The following is a 17,272-nucleotide window of genomic DNA, read 5'->3' as shown; positions in this document are numbered from 1 at the left end:
GGTATGGTCTTGGTCTTGGTCTTGGTCTTGCATCGGTATTCTTGGTCTTGGTTTTGGTCTTGCATGCAAGACCAAGACTCTTGCGTTCATCACTAATTATTATTGGTTTGAAATGAAATATAGTGCATGTTAGCAGAATTAATTTTTGGTATCACTATGCTAAGAGGGAGTAGGCTTGAGAGCGTTAGACCTTTGCTTAAGTCACCGGTCCATTGTTTGGCTTTATGCATAGTATACTTTGGATAGTATGGTTGAACAAATTATTCCAATTTTAATAGCAGTTCTCACACTTCTGTCTACTGTACAAGCAGATCTTTTCTCTGGTTTTTATTAAATGCAATATGAGTACACTATTTTTCTTACTTTTCTGCAAAGTTTTAACATTTTATATGTAGTGCTTCTAATATCGGAATGCATTACTTTGTGTGATGATTATATTTTCCACTTCAAAGCACAACATTGACTGCAATCTATATATATAAAAGAGAACGTACAAATCCTTTGTCCGCTCATCACGCTAATACGGCTGAACCAATTTCTTTTATTTTTGGGGGGTTATTAGGATTTGGACCCTAGATGGTTTTTATCATATCACTTTAATTTTCAATTACCAGTGTCTTGAGATAATTGACCATTCAGGTGTCCATTACGTACAAATCCTTTGTTAGTTCATCATAGGTATAAAAATAAACGTATTTATATGCAACCCGCATGACCGTGTCACTCGGCGGGTTAACATAAATGACAGGCGTTATAATGGTTTTTATCATATCACTTGAAAGCGAAAAAGTAAAAATTATCTAAGTAACAAAGTTTATTGCGTTCGGGGGTGACCGCAGCGAAGCGGGGCGGGTTAACATAAATGACAGGCGATATAATGTTAACATTTAGTGCAATCTTCTATGGTTTTTATCATATCACTTGAAAGCGAAAAAGTAAAAATTATCTAAGTAACAAAGTTTATTGCGTTCCGGGGTGACCGCAGCGAAGCGGGGTGAACGCTGCTAGTAATATTATAACATAAGAAACCAATAAATGGAGTGTGTATTTACTTTTAATGCTCTGGCCACGCTCGAAAGTAATACAGAAAACGACTCATACCTCCCCCCACCCGATAACTCCTTCTACCAATAACAACATAATAACACTACAACAGTTACTCCACAAAACAAACACTGAGATGCGTCAGACAGATCACTGGAAAACTCCTACCTCCTTGCAGCAGACGGGAGAAGAGAAAAGTGTGCGAGTTCTGTGCTAATCGAGAGCTGAGTGAAAGGGAAGTAGGGACTCGAAAGGAAAGTATTTCTGGTACTCTCGAGAAAAAGGCTGACTCATATTGTTTCAAGGGCGCGAGAAGTTTTCGAAGGATTGCTTTGCTGTGCGACGCTCATCGCTGGCTTTAACCTGTTTACCATTCCGTAATTTACCTACACTGAGAAAAATCCGTTCTCCGGACAGCGGTATATTGTACAAATATACGGAATCCTCTTGCTTAGTACAGAGATCAATATGAAGCATACATTATTCATATGCTACATACGAACTGTTCTTAGATGTTACATCATGCCCTTGCAGGATATCTGACATCTAACAGTTTTCCGTATATCACATGCATGTACTTATGTTACATTCCTCAGCTATATGTTCTATACGTCCCTTTGTGTGTAAGATGCTGACCACCTACATTGTTTCATACGGAAAGTACGTATAGATGGAACACTTATACGGAAAGTATTATAAAACATGCGTTTTCAGTTATACATCTGCTGTACGTTAAGTCCAAAAATTACAGGAATTACGCATGTAACCTACCTTTTTAAGTATGCCATCTACAATTTTTTTCTCAGTGTAGTAACAGCTGATATATGTGCACGTAACTTTTTTTTTTGCAACTTTTTTTTTTTTCTTAAAAATGAATGAACATTCTTGAGCTACATTTTAAATTGATTTACCTTTGAAATGTTACCGTGAAAGCTTATATGCTCACCTACAGACATGTATGTAAATGGAGCTCCTTCGTGGCTAAGTTGTTGGCGTACGCAACTTTGGCATGGGAGACCCGGCGGAAACTCATGTGATTCGGAGTCCACGTTAATCAGTAGGTCCCGTCTCATATAGCCTTGCTGCTGAAAGGAACGTTAAACTCAAAATCAACTCAACTCATGCATTTAAACATTACGGTCTTAATTCCAATAAATAACTACAAGATACCAATAAGTAGAGAATACCAAAATGTCGAAAAAAGAAATTACAAGGAAATTACTAGTTTGAAGATCACATTTATCGTAAATTTAAGTCAATTGTCAAATCATGTAGAATACATTTAAATCGAGGAACACTCATGGGTAGTTATGATTTCAAGGGATGGTCCCGGAAGAAGGAGAAATTCTCCCGGGACTGTATCTTCTATTGTCTCAATGTGGATCTTAAAGTGTGAACAGGAGGTTGTATATAATGAAAATTGTAGTGGAAATTCGAATAAAATGAACTTCTTACCACAACGTATTATTTATCTTCTAAAAGCTACAAAGTGCTAAAGGGAATATTCCTTATAAATAATCATGTTAATAAGCTAATAACGTCTGCTTAATAGATGTTGAAAGTTTGTCGCAATTTTTGGCTTGAAAATAATAATAACAATTTCCTGTGTTATTTTACAGAGCCATGGCACCACCTAGTATCAATGCGAACTCATATGGAGATAGCGAGTTATGGTACAACTTCAGGTTATCCAAACGGGAAGTTGTACAAGAAGAAAATGTGGAGGCACCCAACACAGGCAAGTCACATTAACCTTTTATTTCCGAATTGTTATAAAAGTATCTGTTATGCTTGTTATTGCTTATTCTGAGTGTAGGAATTTAAAAATTTTGGAACACATTTTATTTAATCGGTAAGGAGAGTTGACATGTGTAATGCCAATAGAGTGAGAATGACGAATTTTTCTCCATCCACGAGTATAATACTACAATCAAAATGTTTAAGTTAGGGTATCTACCAAATTCACAGCACCCTTTGAAGGCTATGATCCATTTCATCATAGAAGTTGTTATTTTAGTTTTCTACTCTAACTAATATAATAAAAATTATTGATTTTCTTATGTGTTTCCGAGAAAGTTTTAAATTTGTTCTGTGTATGTACTTAAAAGTTTTAAGTTGTTAAGGAAGGGCGAATGCCTCTCTTGTACTTCTGAAGGACGTTTATGTTCATAACTATAGACCGATTCATTAACGATTATAGAAGAAATCAAAAGGATTAATTACCTGACAGATTTGCACGTTCGTTGTCATGTCCCTCAGAAAGTGGAACATAAAAGAATAGCAATATTGGGAGTTCCCGGAAGTGAATCCTATTTACAGATAAGTAGAGCAAGCAAGCAGAAAACATTCTGTACTTACGGCCACGCATATATTTCCTTTTCTTAATTTTTGTCATGAGGAACAAAAGCTACAAGAAAAGAAAAGAAAACGATTATTTTTTTATTTCTTCATGTCAAACAAACCAGTCTTCTGATAATAGAACTTTTCGGTCAAGGTGGAATGAGTGTTGAACCACTGAGGCACAATTAATTTTCTCGCAAGCTTTGTGTGAATGTGCCCGTACCAGATCACTGACTACCGGATAATACCGTATCAAATCTGATAAGAGAATTATATAAAATCGATGGGAAACCTCTAGAAGAGTTTATACAGTTGTATACTTTCCAAGTTAACCTGTCAGTTTCTTAACCTGTGGAAACACCTGTAAGGCGACTGAACGGGGTTCTAGGTCTTAAGGTGGATCACCACCCGGAAGGCAGTACATATTTTAGCTCAATGCCTTAACTACTGCGCAATGAAACATTACATAGTATAAATATTGTACTATAAGATAGAGTAATGTTTCAGCTACAGCACAAGACACTGCTTCATTTTGTTGACTCCTGATATCGGAAAATATAACAAATAAAAGAAAATATTTGATTCGTTTTACAATGACCACACAAGATGGCACTTGCATTAAGATCTTACAAGAAGTGCTCAGTTTTACGAAATGTTTATTTGTATGTGTAAAGTATTTTAAAGTAATGATCTTATTAAGAAATAGATATACTCTTTGACTGTTTTTCGTGTTGTATTTCATATTTTACTTAAATATTAATTTACATTTAAGGAAATAGATTCTGAGACGAAACTTGCGCAGTACTCCATAATGCGTTGTTGCCAAATTCGTACGTTTACTGTAGTAGTCACAATAAGAAAATTCCTGGATTCTAGCGTTGCAGTTTGAGAAGCGGAATTGCGGTAAGAGTTGAAAACTAATTTCTCTAGTAAGTATCGAAGCAGAATTCCATTATTATTTGCTTTATTATCTGGCATCAGTAAACACTCGACTCAATCTGGCAACGCCACACTATTTAAGCAGCGTTTAGCATAGCACTGGGAACCTAGTGATCCACCTTAATTTGAGACTAATACAGTGAATGAACAGTGTGCACTGTTAAGCTAAGAAAATAACCTTGTAGTAAGAACATGGTAATTCTTAATTTAAGGATTAATTATGACTAATTGAGACCAGATTTTCACTACATTCTGTGCAGAGAGATAAAAATTGATCTGTTTTTGATGTTTTCCCGTCTGTTGCGTGAGGAAATCTGTCAGTGCTACTATGCAATATAGTATCAATCGAAGACAGTTTCTCTCATTGATGTTTTACCCATCCTTCTAAAGGTGTTCACGACTCTAAGTGATCACGCCGCTCTGTAGTAATCCCTTCCCTTTGGTAAGCTGGAACTAAGAAGTCATAGAAAGCAGATATTCTCACCCCTGCAGGGAGTTTAACCTTCAGGAATTAAACTATGCATATAATCATCTCAGGACCCCTCACCTAAAGAACAGAAGTCGGTGCTGTGAGTGTGTCGCTCAATTTCGACGATTGAAAAAAAATATATATGGACAGCTCGATTTCAGACTTAACCATTTACCTGCCAGTTTTTTTTGTTTTCCTTTAAATTGAAGTTAATTTACTTTTATGTGCTTTTATTTACAAAAATCGTTTTGCATGTGTGAAATATGTCGTGTTCCCATTTGGGAACATTGGCGCTTTGTGCTTTTAAAATGTTGTAAAACGCATAATTACATGAGTTTAGTCTTTTATTATTTGAGTCTAAAATGATAATGAATTTTGAATCTATATATACTCATTTATTGTGAAGAAGATTGCAATACAGTTCTGAATGCAGTGCAATACAACAGCACACAATATATAGTGTGGAACTGGAAATTCAATACAATTTTATTAATATACTATCTACAGAAATACAGTGAATATTGAATCAATGCCACGATATTTAGGTAAGCAATTGATATGAATTCTTTTCTTGCATTCGAAACACTGTAAACGAGCATTTTCTCCACATAGGACACATCTTCGATCACATTGCATTATGAAATGTCCATCAGTTTTCCTCCGTGATGCAGAGATTGGTGTTCTTGGTTCTGGTCTTGTTGTGGTTCTCATCTTCTGGCCCATAAGAGTCATCGGTAATTTTCTTCTGAACTCAAGGTGCTCACTTTCACCACTGTCATGAAGTTCCCGATGCACAAACCAGCTAACTGTCGCAACAATATTCAAGTTATTAGAAAATAGCTTGCACCACCACTTTTTGTAGCGAAGTTTAGGGCGGTAATTTGACAATAATTTGTCAAATACATCAAAGCGCCCCTTATCTGCATTATATATAACCAAAGTGCAATTCAATTTGTCCACAGATTTCTATAGGGGTTACTTCCTCCAATATGATATCATGTATGTCCTCTTCTGTGGGGCGACCATCTTCATCTGAAGAAATTTGATATAAATCTACATCATCTTCGAAGACATCCTGTGCTTCAGACTTACTAAGAATCATAAAACTTTTTACGGCATCTTGTAGGTTGCGGAAAGCTTTGTTAGACATAATTGTATACTGCACTCATTCATTATCACGAATTCCGGCTGAAGAAAAGAGCAAATTTGGTAAATACACTAGCGCTTACACGAGTAACTAACAAAATGATTCTATTTTTCAAAAAGTATATAGTAAATAAAAAAAATTGCTTTTCTAAAAAAAAGTCTCTATTCTTACTTTTGTTAGTACTGAAAGCAATATATAACATCGACAGGAATAGCAAACACTACTACATTTAGTAATGAAGGCAGCATTGTTGAACATCAAAGTAGTAATGTCACCTTTTTGATGTGAAAATTCAAAGCTTCTTCGTCATTTCTAGCTCCGTAATGTAAATGGCAACTGCCAATGTTTTCATTTGGGAATATGGAAAAATAAATATATGTTACTCCGTTTCTTCTTAATTTATACAAATACAATGGCATTTACTATGCAGATTGATGTTTTTCAGTTGATATTTCATAAATTTTCATAATATTTCATAATAAGGATTCGTAATTAGAAATCCTTTACTAGAGAATGGCGAAGAGTGCCAAAATAGTAAAGTTTATTTTTTTTTAAGTCTTTAAAATGTTTCAACAACACAGTATTTCAGCTAAATTAAATGATTCAACCTTCCTGCTGTATAAAAGCCAACTCTCATCCATATCGTTAGTTCACAACCTCTCAACAGGATTTCTAAAAGCATGTCCCCAATTGAGAACATTGGAAGGTAAACGGTTTAAACAGCTGATATGCACAAAAGCCTCCAATGTACTCTCTGGACGACCAGTTTTGATGGATTTTTTAAAAATCTCTACCCTTTTTTCCTCAAATGATAGATTCTGGCGAGTAATAGTTCGACATTTACCTGAGTCAGTTAAGCACCCTTCTCGGCCAAAACTGTCTCTCCTCCATATACTAAAAGAAACAACCGAGCAGCAATTATAGCAAGATAAAGTAAAAACTTAATTTCTGGGCAATACATGATAAATTATTACCAAAGATTGCTTCTGACCTCAAGCTGACATTGTAAGCATTGATCCCTCAGAAGCATAGACCACCCTCGGCGTTAAGAATTTCTCTCGTTTTACTAAAGATTAGTTGAACTCAGTGGCGTATTTACGATTTTGTTTCGGGAGGGGCTTTGCTAACTTTCGGGGAAGTTTTGCCTGAAATTGTGAAAATTCTGCAAGATATTTCATATACTTTACTATAGTAAGTAAGATTTCGGGGGGAAGGGGCTTAAGCCCTGAAGCCCCCCCTAAATTTATTCAGCTTTTTTCATTCTTTAATGCGACTCATAATTTTTATTCTATCAGGACTTGTTTCCATTTTTTACTAAAACACAGTAATACACTGAGCAAGGCTATGTAATAATATGTAACAAAACACACAATCACATAACAGTTTCGACACAATAACTGTGTCTTCATCAGACTCTCCTCCTTCTGGCTGTTTGGGAGTTGGTCGCCTCTTATATACTCTCCGAAGATCAACTTTTAATTAGGCTTCGCCAGTTCACTAAAAAGTAACACTTGTGTTGTTTTCACTTTCACTTTTTAGCTGCACACGTGTCCAATTAAAAGTTTACTTTTTTCGCTGGATACATTCTGCCTTTAATTATCCTTGTTTTTCTTATTAGTTTGTTCTCTTTCTTTATTTTTCCTTTTCATTTTTCTTCTTTAAGCAGAATCTTCTCCCACTCTTTATTTATCGAGAATCCTGCATTCCAATTCATCACCGTCTCCTGCCTTCATAATCTCCTTGGCTTCTTTCCATTTTATCACCAAGGTTCTCTTCTCTACCTCTATGACCTCTGCTCCTTCCCACTCTATTCTGTGGTTTGTCTCTTTCTGATGTTTATATATCGCATTGTTATCCCTTTTCAATCTTACATCATCTTGTGCTGCTTTATCCTTTCTTCCATCTTCTTCTTTGTTTCTCCTATGTACATTTTGTTAATTTCCGCGCATCCTACTCTATGTATTACCCCTTTTCGTCTTTGTTTGCTATTGCTTTTCTCTTGGTTTTCCTGACCAGTTCAATTATTCTGCTTCCTCCTTTCCTTACGTCCCTATTCCTGCTTTCCGAAGCATTCTCTTTATCTTCTCTGTTTCTTTGCCTAGGCTTTCTATTCCAAACCATTTTTGTTCTTGTCTTCTTCCTCTTTGTTGCTATGTTTCTTGTCATCCTATCATCTTCGTTGTATCAATTTCTCCTTAGTTGTATCCAGAATTTCTTTAAATCCCTTTTCGTCTGTTTTCGTCTGTTTCACTTGTTTAGGTCTCCTATTCTTTCCTCTATGCTTTTTATGAAATTCTTCTTTGTACCCTCATCCGCATAACTTCGTTGTAGCAATACACTCCTGCTGCACACTCTTTTTGGTACCAGGATGTAATAAACTCTCCTCCTTCTGACTTCTTTATTTTTACATCTAAATAGTTTATCTCCTTATCTACTTCTATTTCATTATCTAGTCTAATTCCTTTCTTTTCATCTTCCACGTCTTTTATGAATTTCTCCAGCTGCCTTTTCGTTCCCTTCCATACTCCTAAACAGTCATCTACATAACGCCAAAAACGAAGCAGCCTTTCTCCTCCTCTTTCTATCGTCTCCTTCTCCCATCGATTCATTATTATATCTTATAGTACTGGACTCATATAAGATCCTATGTTAAGTCCTTCCTTCATTTTAACAATCCTGTCTCCGATTATATAGTATTCATTCTCCTACAATGCCTCTAATCCTTTTCTTACCTTGTTACTGTCCCAGTTTTCTATTCTCTTTCCACCCATTTCCTCTTCTATTATTCTCAATATTTCTTTTCTCCTAAGGCTCGGGAACATACTCTTAACATCAAAGCTAAATAACACTGTGCTCTCCTTTCTTCTTCCTAATCTATGTATCATCTTCTTAACCTCTTGCGCATTCTCTACTCTCCTACTTTCCTGTCCTCTCACTGCCTTGGCTATCCTCTTAAGCTTTTTCTCCAACAGTTCTAACATATTATTTCTGCAGTTAAGCACTGGCCTCAACCAAGCCCGTAGCCAGTCCAAAAATTTAGGGGGGGCCCGGTCGAAGTTAGGGGGGGCCCGACCCAATCATATTATACTTCATCACTATATTATAGTTCATTTGCAGGCCTACCGTGAAACTTTTACTGGGGCCAGCCAAAGTTTGGGGGGGCCCGGCCCCCCTAGCCCCCCCGTGGATACGGGCCTGGCCTCAACTTCACTACTTCTTTGTGGATTTCTGGAAATCCTTTCATCCTAGGCAACTTTCCTTCTTCTCTTACTAACTTATTGGACCCTATTTTTTACAGTTCTCTATAGTCTTTTTCTTTATCTTTTCTACTTGTCCTCTATCCTTCACATCTTCATATGTTTCATCTTTCAGATCTCGAAGTTTTTATTCATACCAGACTTTATTCATCACAACTATAGCACTCCCTTTGCCTGCCTCTCCCAGTACTATGTCCTTTCTTGTTTTTATCCTTTTCATTCCTATTTTCTCTTTGTCATTCAGATTGCCTCTTTGTCTTCTTGAGTTGTTATTTACTATATTTACTAGTTTTCTCTGAATTCTGTTCCTATCTTCTTCGTTCTTTTATTTCCTTAAGTTCTTCTATCCCACAAACTGCTTCTTCTTATCCACCTCTTCTTTGGAAACTCTGAATTTATATCCTAGACTTAAAAACTGCTTCTCTTCTTCAGTAATCTCAATATCTCCTATGGTTGTCACTCTTTTCTCGTCTATTGTCTCTTCTTGTTTCCAGTCTATTCTTTTACATTTCTCTCTTAATCTCTCTTCTTCTTTTCTTTTGAACTTTTCCTCCCACAAATGATAATTAAAGGCAGAATGTATCCAGCGAAAAAAGTAAACTTTTAATTGGATATGTGTGCAGCTAAAAAGTGAAAGTAAAAACCACACACGTGTTACATTTAATGAAGGGGTGAAGCCTAATTAAAAGTTGATCTCCGAAGAGTATACAAGAGGTGACCAGCTCCCAAAAAGCCAGAAGGAGTTGAAGTCTGATGAAGACACAGTTATTGAGTCGAAACTGTTACGTGATTGTGTTTTTTTTTTACATATTATCTCATAACCTTGCTCAATGTATTATTGTGTTTATAATTTTTCTCGTTTTATGCAAGATCTGTTGGGCTTGGACACAGTTTGAGTACAACCAGGACTTACTATTTGCGAAGTCGCATTCACGTATTTGTCCTCTTTTTATGAAATTTTAAGCAAAGTTAGAATGCAGTGAAGACATATACATAGTTTATTCCCTTTTGCCATTTTCGACTATTTTAATGAATATTAGTTAACTTTAACGTTTACAAGGATCCTCCGCTTATTGTATACAGGGATTATTGTTCGATAATACTGCTTGAAACTCAATGTAATGGAAAGATATCACTATTTGTTGGATGGATAGTGATATCACATATTGAAAAAAAAAATATTTATTTCTCATTATCATTTCCATCAGTTTATTTCCTTTTTATTTTTTCATTTTCTTACCGATTTCCACATCTCCAAAACGCAACATATTGTAGAAGTTGGACTTTACATCATTTCTCGATCACTTAATAACTTAAACAAATCGAAACACTTCTTGAAACTCTATGTGATACTGCTCCAAATTAATAGCACTGTGTAATAACATAATAACTCGAGTTCATGCATTTTAGTGATTAACCGAACAACATAAATCGAGATGTTGGAAATGGAATCGTGTATAATGAGAGCATTCTATGCCAATTTATGCTACAATGAATTGTTCATATAAAATATAGAGCAGTCAAAATAAGGTTTGAGGTAGACATTTAGAATAAAAAGATGGGACTTTCTGGAATTTGTTCATGATCTCTTCCTCATTAACCTCCAGAAAATCCCAAAAAATCCAGTTGCGAGTTTTCCGCCATTTTGAATAAATAGTCTGCTATCTTGGATTTATCACATGCACTTAGTTTATGCTACATAACTTCTAAACTAATTAACGTAGAAGGATCATTCTTTATTTATTAAACTTCTAATATTATAAGCAATTTAACAAGTTATTATCACTTTTCTCCGAGTAACCACTTTTGCATAACTTTAGGATAAAGTGAAAAATTGGGATCTGTATTATGGGACATATTCTTTTTATTTCCTCATACAACTTAACAGAATAGAAATATGGAAACAGTGCTCGAATAAGTGTTCTTGGAAACTTCATAAGCTTCAAAGCGATGTATATAGTGTCACTATATACAATGTCAGAGATGCGCAATGAAGCTTCAAACGTCATGAGACTGCGCACAATTTCTGAAGAAAAATATGAAGGAATCATTTAACATGAAGGAAAAGATATTTAGTGATTTGTGACGGCTTTTCATTGGAATTTCCGGTAAGTATCAACAGGTTTGGAAGCCCGGCTAGTTTAATAAATAGTTCGTAAAACAGTGGTGTCGGCAGGGGATATACAAGAATTCTGAAAGTCGACTTTCGCGCTATCTTTCTGTATGTAGACCTATGTGTCCATTGAAATTAGAGTTTGAGATAAACGTTTTAAAAAGATGAAATCTATTGAAATATCTTTTAATGATGTTATCTTGCAAAAAAATCCAGTTGAGGGTTTTCCGCCTTTTTGAATAATTAGCCCTACTCCAATGCAATTACGACAAAAATTGATCAAACAAAGATTTTGTTCTAAAAGATTAAGAGTATCAGTTTCAAAACTTTAGTTGCTGGTTTCCCGCCATTTTAAATAAGCAATACGCCATCTTGAAATTTTTCCCAGAACGTATTTTTTGCCTTATGGCTCCTAAGCCAATAAACGTAAAAGTATTATTCTTTTATTATACTTCTAATATTATAGGTTATATAATAAGTGATCACTTCTCCGCGTTGGCGTTACCAAAAGTACAGTACGCCTTAAAGTTCTATCTATTACCGCTTGAAAATATAAATTTAGGAAAAAATGAAAATGATGATTTAAACAAGGGATTAATTATAAAAAATATACTTACCGGAATTATTTGAATGCATTTTGTATCCGATTTACAGCAAATACCATCATATCCTGTTTCATGATTCACTATTCGTACTAGTTTTTATAATTGTGCTTAGATTCTTCTGCGCATCTATTAAACTGCCAAAGTTAAAAGTATTGTAGTTATAAAAAGATGACAATATACACTGATCACCAGTTGAATTATAGACACCTACCTAATAGGGAGAAACACCACTTTTCGCTTTGATAACGGTGGCTACCCTACGCAGCATGAATTGCACGAGGTGCCTGAAGTGTTGTTGTGGAATCTCAATCCATATATGCTGCAAAGTCTCCCACAGAGCTTGCAGGTTACTTAGAAAAGGGTCCACAGCCGAGGGCGTCGTTCCATGGCGTCCCACACATAGACAAATGATATATCCTTTGTCCCAGATGTGTTAGATGAGATTGAGGTCCGATGACCGTGTTGCCAGATCAGAGGAGTGCTCATCAAACCAGTTTGCTGCCATCCTAGAGCGGTGGATAAGCACATTGTCCTGTTGCAAAATGAGGTCACCACCTGGATGTTGCAGCCGAGCAAATGACACGACATGGTCGTCCAGAATATCGCGGTAATGTTTACCTGTGAGGTACTGTGTTACACGTGTTAGGGTACCCATTTCAGTCCACGTTACATGTCCCAGATGAATATACCACCACCACCGGTCTGCACAGTTCCCTGCTGTCACGATGGATCCACTTCGTCTTGCAGTTGGCGACGCACCCTTACCGGTTCATCTTCATGTACCAATGTGAAACTGTCCAGGCAACGTTGCATTAAACGTCTCCGCGATTTGACGCACTGTGGCTCGTCTATCGGCTGTTATGATGCCTGCAATCGGCGTCTACCCCTTTCGTCGACACGCTCCTGACCGCGACAGTTTGCCCGTATGGGTGCGGTTTTACCGCAAGCCAGGTACTCACGACACAGCTACCTTTGAATAGCCGAGTGCCGCAGCCACTTCCGAAATCAAGTCACCCAGTCATCTGGCCCCTATGATTTGACCACGGTCAAGTGCATTCAGGTTTTTCGTCTTGCCCATCACACACTGCACTGACACGGATACCGAGAGAGGTAATACATCACAGCAGTACCTTCACGATGCGTTTCATTCACATGCACTGGTGGAACCTTTGCAAGGTGGTTTCTACAACTGTCCTGCTGTCTCTAATTCAACTACTGATCAGTGTATATGGCACCGTATAAAGCCTTGAGATGATAAATGAACTTAAACTAAAGTTCTAAATATACCAGTGCACTTTGAGTCTTACTTTTCTCGATGACGTCGAATGTCCAGTTCTCGTTAACTTTCTTCTCAAAGAAGTTGGTTTTGGTGACAGCCTCATCATCACTTCCTTCATCTGCATCTTCAATTAAAGTAGTGTTATGGCCACGTCTGCGTCCACTACTGTGCTCACAAAATGTACAATCTAGCTCTCTTCTTTTGCACCCACAACTGATTCCGCAGATTGACTGGCAGTTGCATGTTATGAACTTTAACATATGTATCTTTTGGAACAGGTTGTTCAAATCTTGTTACAGAAAGAAGGCCACCACCACAAATTCTCCACTCCCATTCAGTTAGAGTCATCTCGTGATTCTTCCACTGCTGAACGTGATAGGACACATGGAGATTATGCTGATTTGCAGCAGCTGTTGCTGGAGATAGTACTGCTAAGTTGAAAGTGTCACTAATGCGTTGTTTGAATACAATCTTTTTGTACATGCAGAATCTTGCACAATCCAGATTTTCTTTCTCTGTACCTGTATACAACGCTAAGAACATTTTTTTCTCCAGCAGCTGCCAGATCATCAGCAGATGATGTTGGTTGTTGAAAACAGCCATTTCTCGACGCAGTTCTTCATTTTTTTCAGTATTTTGTACGCAACTTTCTTCCCTTTACTGCGTGGAGCAGAAGTTGTTTCACAACCAGTAAAGGCTTGTAGAAATAAAATGCAGTTCAACATATCTCCCAATGCTCTCTGAAGTTTGGTACTGCTGCATATCTTATGTGGTGGCTTCGAGCCAGGAATAAACGTATAAGTCTCAGCTGTTGCGAGTGCTACCATCAGAACCAAAATATCTTAATCTTCACCCACTATTACTGACGAGCCAGTTTTTGCAAGATTTGTTGCGATTAACACAACTAATGCGTTTGCATCTCCAGGTGATTGATGTACGGTACAACCAGATTTTTCGAGATATTTCGTTAGAAGTGATATCAATTCGGATTTATTCTTTGTGTTAGAAAGAAATTCCGGTTGAGATAAACGAACAACATGATCCTCAACGATTACGCGTATTCATAGCTTCTTTGTTCATGTCCAGTGTTTTATATCTTTTACGCTAGGTCCACCATCATAACCATCAAATGCAATACATTATTTACCATAGTGTTTTGTGATAAACATCACATATTGCTCATATAATTGGCCGCAGGAATTACGGAATCCAACAACTAGTGTTTTGTGACTGTTTTAGTATAATATCAATACATATAACATACTCTAACAGGTTTAATTTTTTAGAAAAAAATCTTTAAGTTTGATCGATTTTTGTCGTAATTGCACTGGAGTAGAGCTAATTATTCAAAAAGGCGGAAAACCCGGAACTGGATTATTTTGCGAGATAACAGCATCAGTAAAACATATTTCAATAGATTTCATCTTTTAAAACGTTTATCTCAAACACTAATTTCAATGGACACATAGGTCTACATACAGAAAGATATCACGAAAGTCTACTTTCAGAGTTCTTGCGCTTCCCTACCGACGCCACTGGATACGTTTATTAAACTAGCCGGACTTCCAAACCTGTTGATACTTACCGGAAATTGCAATGAAAAGCCGTCACAAATCACTAAATATCCTTTCCTTTATGTTAAATGACTCCTTCATATGTTTCTACAGAAATTGTGCGCAGTTCTATGACGTTTGAAGCTTCATTGCGCATCTCTGACATTGTATATAGTGACAATATATACATCGTTTTAAAGCTTATGAAATTTCCAACAACTCTTATTCTAGCACTGTTTCCATATTTCTATTCTGTTAAGTTGTATGAGGCAATGAAAAGAATGTGTCCCCTAATACAGATCCCAATTTTTCACTTTATCCTAAAGTTATGCAAAAGTGGTTACTCGGAGAAAAGTGATAATAACTTGATACATTGCTTATAATATTAGAACTATAATAAAGAAAGAATGATCGTTCTATGTTAATTAGTTTAGAAGTTATATGGCATTAACTAAGTGCATGTGAGAAATCCAAAATGGCAGACTATTTATTCAAAATGGCGGAAAACCCGCAACTGGATTTTTTGGGATTTTCTGAAGGTTAATGTGGAAGAGATCACGAAGGAATTCCAGAAGGTTCCATCTTTTTATTCTAAATGTCTAGCTTTGGCCTATTTTTGATGTAATTTGACTGGGCTAATAGTTTTCCTACCGATATGAGTATATCTCCAATGTATATTAGTGACAATTTTCAGACTTGAAAACCTAGCTAAGACATGTTGAGATGAGTGTGAACTCCATGTGCACTTGTACGATCCTCGATTGCTCTGACCATCTGACTAAGTTAATTGCTAATTAGTTAACCGAAACTCGCCCTACCGCCTTATCATTGGGCTAGCTACCTTCGATCAATACATAAGGTGTGATCTCAGCTTGAGAGAGAGGTCTTCAAGCTACGGTATACGTCGTTCCTCTCTAGCGTGGAACTTTTCTCATCTACATTAGTTTATGCTTCAAGCTTTTAAAAGAGAAAACACACTGTTCATGGTTTTTCGGTGACCCAAGGTCATTCTCTTTTTTGCTCTGCATTTGGTTAACTGAGAGGGTTGCGTATTTACTCCTTCCAGTGCCCATCCGTGTGAAGAAACCCGATTTCTGTCTAGATGGAGGACTGGAGTTTTGGCTTTCAGGGTTTTTGCCTGGCCTGAGGGTTCAACCTGTTAAAAATGAAGAGCCTACGCTCAATTATCATTCATAGAGGTTGTAATTGTCCTCAGAGACCTGTGCTCTAACATTATTCTTGGATAGGTGATCAGCATTAATAACAATTTTCTTAAAATATTTTTAATAATAAAAATGTTGGAAAATTCAATGTCAAATGACAAGTATCTGAATCACAATGTCAGTTTATGGCCTACAATGAATTGATGGTAACTTCAATTGATAGTACATATATGTTTAATTAGAATAATAATAATACTGCTTAATTTACAAGCTAAAAGTTTTATTTTGTATACATCGCCATAGATCAGTGGTTCACGACCTTTTTAACTTCTACAACACACTTTACTGAACGCCTTAGACGTCATAAGACATTTGTTCTATTTTATTATTAATCATAATATAAATTATAATAGTGTAAGTCTGAGCTCCTCCATGGCTATGCGGTTAGCGTACGCACTTTTGTGTGGGAGATCCGATTCCCAGCGGGAGCTCATGTGATTCGGATTCCACCTTAATCAGTGGGTCCCGTCTCATATAGCCTCGCTGTGAAAAGGACGTTAAACTCTAAATGAACTCAACTCAATAATGTAAATCTGTAAGTTTATATGAAGTAGTGTCTCTATATAGTAATGAATATTATTCCAGCCGCTGCACAATGAGACAAAAATGGAATCTAGCTCATTTTCTTTTGGGAATGTAATGAAATGTAATTATTTGAATTACATAATGATGAAAATTCTTTACTTTAGTTTCGTAAGCTTAACAGACATTGACGTATGAAGTTCCATGCACAAATTCAGAGCAATTGAGTGTGACAGTTTTTACAGAGCACACGTACGAATTTTGAAAATTAAAATTTTGTTCATATAAGAATGGAATGGCAATTCATAAATGATCAAATAGCCAAGCAAAATATAATAAAATTTCTCTTTACTAAAAAAATATCTACATCGTAACATCATCTTCATCATCTGCCTCCTCCTCCTGAGGAATTGGTATGTGATGATGCTATGGTTCCCATATTAACTGTCAAGTTTCTGGTGGCAAAGCTTCTGGAGGAACTCTTCTTATTAATGGAATAAAATTTAACAGAAGCCGATTCAACATATCTTTAATATTGTAACTTCTAGCTGACTTCCTTGCATGAAACTCTCTGTATCTTCTAATATGCTTATGTCTCGCCTCTTATATTTCGCTAAACATATCTATAGGAAGCATAGCAAATTATATTATTCTTCCTTCATATTTGAGAAGCTTGTGTACAAATATTGGAAGGAAATATCCACCAAGTAGATCAAATGTTGCCAGATCCACAGGGAGACCTGTTGCAATTACGCTCAAAATAATACCAAACCTCTTAACT

General features: G+C 36.4%; 2 protein-coding genes across 2 annotated transcripts in view; one reads left to right on the top strand and one right to left on the bottom strand.

Annotated features, from left to right (window-relative positions):
- The window catches only part of LOC145683916 (synaptotagmin 1-like), a 246,462-nt gene that overhangs the window by 18,464 nt on the left and 210,726 nt on the right, over positions 1–17,272 (top strand). Inside the window, exon 2 of the mRNA XM_081755592.1 lies at positions 2,664–2,782. Coding sequence (XP_081611718.1) covers positions 2,668–2,782 — 115 coding nt within the window. The 5' untranslated portion in view covers positions 2,664–2,667. The remainder of the gene's footprint in view (positions 1–2,663; positions 2,783–17,272) is intronic.
- LOC145683917 (trypsin inhibitor-like) overlaps positions 1–17,272 on the bottom strand; it is a 472,745-nt gene that overhangs the window by 274,704 nt on the left and 180,769 nt on the right. The gene's annotated exons all lie outside the window — the stretch shown is intronic.

Source organism: Thermobia domestica, chromosome 4 (assembly GCF_964235325.1).
Source record: "Thermobia domestica chromosome 4, izTheDome1.hap1.1, whole genome shotgun sequence".
In the NCBI taxonomy this organism is placed as follows: domain Eukaryota; kingdom Metazoa; phylum Arthropoda; class Insecta; order Zygentoma; family Lepismatidae; genus Thermobia; species Thermobia domestica.
This window is presented reverse-complemented; position numbering and strand designations above follow the sequence as displayed.